We start from the raw sequence: 8,441 nt of genomic DNA, 5'->3' as shown, positions 1-8,441 counted from the left end.
CAGAGGAGGTAACTGAGGAACAGAGAAACTAAATGCTTTCTCAAGGTCACACAGCAGACAAGTGGCAGAGGCGGGACTAGAACCCAGGTCCTCTGACTCCCAGGCCCGTGCTCTTTCCTTGAGTCCACGTTACTCGTCAATAACTGCATCATTTACAATACTATGGTAATATTTAGAGTCCTCCCTAATCTAAATGACCTTCACCTTTCAACCATTTTTTCCTCCACGTTCCGTTTCTCTTTTCCCTTCTCATGAGGATAGTATAGGCACTCCGGGTTATGGGGAGCAGTGATCTTTCAAAAGGAAAAATTTGGGAAATGTTCAATTCAGCTTCATTCTCTGCTCTTTCGTTTCATCTCTTTGCCTCTGTCTTTCCCTACCTCTCTGCCTCTTTTTCAGTCCCTTTTCTTGCCCTAGCTCTCCTTCTGACTTCCCCATCTCATTCACTGGCTGTCCGGGTAGAACATTTCCACCAATTATTCACTTTGAACCTACAGTCTACCTCCTAGCATAAAACATTTTTTGCCCGAAAAACACCGTTAAATCTCAGAAGTGGAAGTGGCCTTAGAATTAAGGGTCAAAAGCCCAGAGGCCTGTGGGAGATCTATGGTTGTCCCGTGCTCTGCTTTGGTTCGGGGCTTACCCTGAGGGGAGAGCTGGACCACTGCTGAGAAACACCTACATCACCCCTTAGTCTCAGGGAGGACTAGGGACTGGAGTGTGGTGAGTGTCTCGGGACAACGGGCACTTCTGTAATATAAGGTTGGTATTTGTTAAGTGCTTACTATGTGCAAAGCGCTGTTCTAAGCGCTGGGGGATGCAAGGTGAACAGGTTGTCCCACGGGGGCTCACAGTTTTAAACCCCATTTGACAGAAGAGGTCACTGGGGCACAGAGAAGTGAAGTGACTTGCCCACAGTCACACAGCTGAAAAGTGGCAGAGCTGTGATATCTTTCCGGCCTACGGGTCCCTCCCGCTCTGGGCCTCTGGGGAAGAGCGGCTGACTTTCCTGGGATCCTAGGAGGGATCCAGGTTGGAAATAGCCGATTCCCTTTTCCAGAATGATCTCACTCTCTGGTCACTGCAAATCATCAGGAACGGACTGAAAACCGAGAAGGTGAAGGACCAAACCTGGTGACTATTTAACACACTAAGTGAATACCCTTTCACGTTCAGCAAAATACTCAACATCACTGACTGTCGCCCATAGAGGAGGACATAGAGAGTGGCCAGCGCGACCACTCTCTTGGCCGCTTGGACCTCGGGCATCGCCCTGGGGGAGCGTCCAGGCCCGTGAAGGTGCCGGACCCGCCAGTGGTGCCTTTGCAGGACAAACACCATGTAGCCGCTGGCCAAGCTCATGAGCCCCACGAAGGACAGATCCAAGGCAGAGTAAAGAACAGTAGTCACCAACATGATTGCTGTATGGACAGGAGCCACTGAACAATACTTAAGATCATAGGTGGCATGAAAAGTGATGTTTGTGGGGCCTCTTGTGCCCACAGGTACACCAACATTTATCAGTAGATTGAGGATCCAGGAGATGACGCAAACAGAGAGGATGCACTTGGGCAATTTGGCTTTGATCCGGGCCCACCGGGACGTGCTGGGGCTGATGGTGATGGCCTGAAAGACACTCAGGAGGCAGACGGTGCACATGGCAAGGCCCCGGGCCACTCGATAAAGATACATGGTTAGTTTGCATAGAACATCGTCCAGGAAAATTCTCAACTCCCAAAATGACAGAGTTTGTGGGACGGCCCCCGTGAGGAGGATGACGATGTTGGCCAAGGGCAGTTGGGCCTGGATCAGGTCTGAGGAGCTGAGCCTGTGGCTGGTGAAGATTACACGGGCATAAAACAGGAGGAGGAAGGCATTTACTGAGAGCCCAGTGCCGGTCTGTAACAGCAGCACAGTCCCAAAGGAGAGCCGAGTGTCGCCCATCGATATGACTTCTCAGTGTGAGTTAATGGAGGCGTCTACAGAGCGACCTGCAGGGAAGAACTGAGAGGAGGAGGGATTGTTGGAGAGTGAGAGATAGACAGACAGACAGAAGGAGAGAAAGACACTTCATGAAGATATGATATGTATTAGGACGTTACATATATTAAATACAAGGTTGTTTTATATATATGTTGTCGATAGAGATAGTTGGATATTATATATCATATTACATATCTGACCCTCAGAAATTTGACTCCGGGTCAAATTAATTCACATTAAAAGTCCACAATGTCTGACTTGTAATAGTCCTCACACAAGCACTGTTGGTTTATCCCAGATTTGGAAGGAAGGGCTGGAAAACCTTGCCCTTCTAACTTCCACCATCAACCCACTTATGCTAAAAGTCCCCCACCATAGTGTTATCCTCTACTCCGACTTGTCCTTCAGCTCTCTCATTCAATCTCACTGCTAAATTTGGCTGGTTATTCCTACGCGACTCTCAGATAAACTCCTTCTTCTCTGCCCTAATCATTACCAAAATGAACCTTCTCTGGTGATATCATGGCTATTGCATTGGACTCCTCATCGGTCTTCTAGCCTCCAGCTTCTTCCCTTCCTTGGTCCGTGCTACATGCCGCTGCCTCCGGAAGGATGATATCGTCATTGAGAGAAATCTCCACTCCTCTAGACGGTTACTATCCTTATAGGCAGGGAACAAGTCTACCCGCTCTGTTGTAGTTTGCTCTCCCAAGCTCTTAGTACAGTGCTCGGGCCACAGGAACACTAGGCCTGGTCGCTTCTCTATTTTGTTAGTGAGCATTTACTGTGTGCAGAGCCCTGTACTAAAGTGCTTGAGAGACTACAATATCAGACCCATTCCCTGCCCACAATACTAATAATGATGATGGTATTTGTTAAGCGCTTACTATGTGCCAAGTGCTGTTCTAAGCACTGGGTTAGATACCAGGTTATCAGGTTGTCCCACATGGGGCTCATGGCCTTAGTCCCCATTTAACAGATGAGGTAACTGAGGCATCGAGAAGTTAAGTGACTTGCCCAAAGTCACACAGCTGACAAGTGGCATTTTGGGGATTAGAACTCATGATCTCCGACACCCAAGCCCGGGATCTTTCCAAAAAGCCACGATGCTTCTCGATGAGATTAGGATATAGAGGATCAGGCCAAGATTGGGTGGGTGTAGTTGGGGGGATGAAATCTATCGACTCCAGTGCATTTTTGCTTATTTAATGCTCTGAAGTTTTGCATCTTTTATGGGTCCCATTGTAGGCCACTAATTCCCGGTGTCTTTATTTGTCCTTCCGGCCACTTAGGAGAGATCGTGCCTGATTTCTTCAATTTGCCTCCTCTTGTGCCCAGTACCCAGTGTCCAGGGCGTCATGAAAGTTTAATAAATATCCTAATCAATCATCAATAATCATGGTAATAATTGTGGTATTTGTTAAGCACTTACTAATGGGCAAGCACTGCACTCAGCCCTGGGGTAGATACGAATCTGTCAGGCTAGACACAATATCCCTGTCCTATATGGGGCCCAGATTCTTCATCCCCATTTCACAGATGAGGTAACTGAGACCCAGAGGAGCTGAGTGGCTTTGCTCCAAGTTCACACAGCCGACAAGTGGCAGAGTGGGATTAGAACCCAGGTTCTTCTGACTACCAGGCCTGTGCTCCCTCCACAGTATCACACTGCTTCTCACGATCCCAAGGTCAACGAATCCCCAGTAACACACAGAGCCGAAGAATGAGTCCTTCCCAATTCACCCATTGTTGTGTAGGGACTGTCTCTATCTGTTGCCGAATTGTACGCTCCAAGCGCTTAGTACAGTGCTCTGCACACAATAGGCACTCAATAAATAACGACTGAACAAACGAAAAATTCTAAGTCCGACCCTGCCGCTTCACTGACAGAGAGGCAGATTTATCCTACTCACCCTTCTCCATCACTCGGGCTGGCTGGGAGGGCAGCTCGTGGGCAGTCAGACCCGGGCAGAACAAGAGCGAGGCGGCATTTATCAGCCGCTTTCCTTGCCTCTTCCCTCCCTCAGGGAATGATTAGTGTGTGTTCATGAGGGAGAGGATGAGTGATTTGCTGAGCACGGATCCACTCTGACAGTCAGATTGGGATTTCTCTGGAATTGCCCAGACTTCCCTCCCTGCGGCCCGCCAATCCGGGACCTGGCGGCCCCAGAGCTTTTCCTTCCGACGTGTTTGACCTGTCAGAGTTCACCTTCTAGAGAAGGGCTTCGTCAAAGCTTCATGGAGAAGCAGCATGGCCTAGTGGCTAGAGCGTGGGCCTGGGGGTCAGAAGGACCTGGCTTCCACCACTTGTCTACTTTGTGACCTTGGGCTAGTCACTCAACTACTCAGAGCCTCAGTTTCCTCATCTGTAAAATGGGGATTAAGGTTGTGAGCCCTACATGGGACAGGGTCTGTGTCCAATCCGATTACCTTGCAACTCCCCGGACACGTGGTACAGTGCCCGGCACATAGGAAGCGCTTGACACATACCGTTATCATTATTATCATTGTTGTTATTTGGGAAAAGCTTTAGGTCAGTGAACCAAAATGTCTTTCTGCCCCATTACCTTTTGCGTGCTACACAGACGTGATAACCACTGCACTATGGAAACTCTGTGATAACAGGGCTTGGCTTCAGAGGAGAGATCAGGGGATACAGGACTCTGCTGTTTGTTCTTCGATTTTTATCCATTGCGAAAACAGCTGAGGAAAAAAAAGATCCCAAACTGGGAGCACTGGGTGGAATAAGGGAGAGTAAGGCAGCTGAGCTAGGGAGGAGTGGACAAAGGAGCAGACTAGATTACAGGACCATGACGCAAAATGTGGGCAGGGAGGGTGTCTGTTTATTGTTCTGTTGTACTCTCCCAAGCACCTACCACAGTGCCCTGCACACTGTAAGCACTTAATAAATACAACTGATTGACTGGCTGACTGACTGAATCAAACCTGGATCCGTTGTCCCCATTGTCTATGTCACTGTCTTCACTAACCGATGGGTTCCTGATGGTCTTTGGGCAAACTCTTACCATTCCCCCCATCGTCAACTGCAGGTCATATTCTGCCTCCAGCAGATGGGAAAGAACCTGAACCCCCCACCCTCCCTCCCTTTCCTCTTCTCCCACTCCCTTCTGCCTCGCCCTGACATCCTCCCTTTGTTCTGCCCCTTTCCCAGCCCCACACCTCCTTAGAACATATCTGTCGTTTACAAATTAATATCCGTCTTCCCCGCTCTAGACAGTATGCTCACTTTATACAGGGAATGTGTCTGCTTACTGTTATATTTTACTCTCCCAATCGCTGGCCACACTGAGACTTTTTTTTATTGGCATTTGTTAAGTACTTACACTGTGCCAGGCACTGTACTAAGCGCTGGAGTAGATTGAAAATAATCGGGTTAGACACAGTCCAGGTCGTCCATGGGGTTTACAGTTTTAATCCCCGTTTTATAGATGAGATAACTGAGGACCAGAGAAGCTAAATGCCTTTTCAAGGTCGCACAGCAGACAAGTGGCAGAGGCAGGATCAGAACCCAGGTCCTCTGACTCCCAGGCCTGTGCTCTTTCCATGAGGTCATGTTACTCAAGAATTGCATTATTTACAACAATAATGGTCATATTTAGAGTCACCTTTAATGCAAATGACATTCACCCTTCAACCATTTTTTTCCTCCACAATTCCCTTTATCTTTTCCCTTCTCCTGAGGGTTGTATAGGCACGCCACTTGATAGGGAGCAGTAATGCGTCAAAAAGAGTTCAGTTGAGCTTCATTCTCTGCTTTTTCTTTTTATCTCTTTTCTTCTGTCTTTCTCTGCCTCTCTGCCTCTTTTTCCATCCCTTTTCCTTGCCCTAGCTCTCCCTCTGGCTTCCCCATCTCATTCACTGGCTGTCCTGGTGGAACATTTCCACCAATTATTCAATTTGAACCTCCAGTCTACCTCATAGCATAAGACATCTTTTGCCCTAAAAACATCGTTAAGTCTCAGATGTGGAACCGGCCTTAGGATTAAGGGTCAAAAGTTCAGAGGCCTACACGTGATCTATGGTTGTCCTGTGTGCTGCCATGGTTCGGTGCTTACCCTGAGGGGAGGGCTGGTCACTGCTGAGAAAAACCTACATCACCCCTTAGTGTCAGGGAGGACTCGGGACTGGAGTATGGTGAGTCTCTCGGGCCATAGGGCACCTCTGTAATATCTTTCCAGCTTACGGGTCACTCTCGCTCTGGGCTTCTGGGGAAGAGCGGCTGACATAACTGGGATCCTAGGAGGGATCCGGGTTGGAAATAGACGATTCGCTTTTCCAGAATGATCTCACTCTCTGGTCACTGCAAATAATCAGGAACGGACTGAAAACCGAGAAGGCGAATGACCAAACCAGGTGACTGTTTAACAGACTAAGTGAGTACCCTTTCACGTTCAGCAAAATACTCAACATCACTGACTGTCGCCCATAGAGGAGGACAAAGAGAGTGGCCAGGGCGACGACTCTCTTGGCCGCTCGGACCTCGGGCATCGCCCCGGGAGAGCGGTCGGGTCCGTGGAGGTGCCGGACCCGCCGGTGGTGTCTGTGCAGGACAAACACCATGTAGCCGCTGGCCAAGCTCATGAGCCCCACGAAGAACAGATCCCAGACAGAGTAAAGAATAGTATTCACCAACATGATTACTGCACTGACAGGAGCCACTGAACAATATTTAAGATCATATGTAGCCTGGAAAGTGGTGTTCTTGGGGCCTCTTATGTACACAGGCGTACCAACATTTATCAGTAGATTGAGCACCCAGGAGAGGATACAGGAGGGGAGGATGCACTTGGGCAATTTGGCTTTGGCCGCCGCCCACCGGGGGGTGGCGGGGCTGATGGTGACGGCCTGGAAGACGCTCAGGAGGCAGGTGATGCAGACGGAGAGGCCCCGGCCCACTCGATAGAGATACGTGATTATTTTGCATCCAATGTCTTCCAGGGAAATTCTCAACTCCAAAATTGACAGAGTGTGTGGGATGCCCCACGTGAGGAGGATGATGGTGTTGGCCAGGGCCAGCTGGGCGAGGATCAGGTCAGAGGAGCTAAGTCTGTGGCTGACGGAAACGACCCGGGCATATAACAAGAGGAGAAAAATGTTCACCGAGAGCCCGGTGCCGGTCTGTAACAGCATCACAATCCCAAAGGAGAGCTGAGAGTCGCTCATTCATATGAATTTCCAGTGCAAGTTAAAGGGGACTTCTACAGGGTGACCTGCAGGGAAGAACTGAGAGGAGGAGGGAGGGAGGGAGATGAAAGAGGGAGAGACGTACAGAGAGACATACAAAAAGAGAGACAGAGAGACAGAGATAAAGAGAGGAGACTTCATTAGGGTATGATACATAAAAGGATGTCATATATATTAAATATTCGGATTTTTTAATATATATATATATATGTGTGAATATATGTACATATATATATTGTCAATAGGTATAGATAGTTGGATATTATATACTAAATATCTGACCCTCAGAAATTTGACTATGGGTTCAATTAATTCACATATTAAGTGAATTACATAATTACATAAACATAAGTCTACATAATCTATCCATCCTGTAATGGTCCTCACACGACCACTGTTTGTTTATCCCAATTTGGGAAGGAGGGGCTGGAAAACTTGGCCCTCCTAACTTGCATCACTATCCTACATATGCTAAATGTCCATGACCTGAGTTTTATCCTCTACTCCGACTTGTCCTTCAGCTCTCTCATTCAATCTTACTGCTAAATTTTGTGGTTATTCTCATGCAACTCTCAGATAAACTCCTTCCTCTCTGCCCTAACCATTACCAAATTGAACAATCTCTGGTCGTTTATGGCTAGTCTACTGTATCAGCCTCCTCAGTGGTCTTCTAGGCACCAACTTCTTCCCTTCCTCGGTCCTTGCTACATGCTGCCGCCTCCAGGAGGATGCTACTGTCATTAAGACAAATCTCCACTCCTCTAGACTGTACTATCCTTATGGGCAGGAACATGTCTACCTTCTCAGATGTAGTTTGCTCTCCCAAGCGCTTAGTACAGTGCTCGGCCCACAGGAAAACTAGACCATGCTGCTTCTCTATTTTTTTTACTGAGCATTTACTGTTTGCAGAGGACTATACCAAAGTGCTTGCGAGAGTACAATATAACAGACGCATTCCCTGCCCACAATAATAATAATAATGATCACGGTATTTGTTGTGTTTACTATGTGGCAAGCACTGTTCTAAGCACTGGGTTAGATACCAGGTTATCAGGCTGTCCCACATGGGGCTCACAGCCTTAATCCCCATTTTACAGACTACCAGGCCCATGCTCTATCCATTGTACCACACTGCTTCTCCTGATCCCAAGGTCAACGAATGTCCAGTAACACACAGAGCCGAAAAATGAGTCCTTACCAATTCACCCGTTGTTGGGTAGGGACGGTCTCTATCTGTTGCCGAACTGTACACT

At 48.1% G+C, this 8,441-nt stretch overlaps 1 protein-coding gene and 1 pseudogene across 1 annotated transcript; both read right to left on the bottom strand.

Moving 5' to 3' along the window:
- Positions 1–1,017: 1,017 nt before the first annotated feature.
- On the bottom strand, positions 1,018–1,944 carry ORNANAV1R3120 (vomeronasal 1 receptor ornAnaV1R3120). The gene has a single exon (XM_029053736.1). The coding sequence runs from the start codon at positions 1,942–1,944 to the stop codon at positions 1,018–1,020; it is 927 nt and encodes a 308-aa protein (XP_028909569.1).
- ORNANAV1R-PS3970 (vomeronasal 1 receptor ornAnaV1R-ps3970 pseudogene) lies at positions 6,449–7,264 on the bottom strand (annotated as a pseudogene).

Source organism: Ornithorhynchus anatinus, chromosome X3, assembly GCF_004115215.2.
Source record: "Ornithorhynchus anatinus isolate Pmale09 chromosome X3, mOrnAna1.pri.v4, whole genome shotgun sequence".
Taxonomy (NCBI): Eukaryota; Metazoa; Chordata; class Mammalia; order Monotremata; family Ornithorhynchidae; genus Ornithorhynchus; species Ornithorhynchus anatinus.
Note: the sequence above shows the minus strand (reverse complement) of the source record. Positions and strands in the feature narration are given on the sequence as shown.

Excerpts from the sequence above, each read along its gene's own strand:
- ORNANAV1R3120 (XM_029053736.1), bottom strand. The coding sequence starts at position 1,944 with ATGGGCGACACTCGGCTCTCCTTTGGGACTGTGCTGCTGTTACAGACC.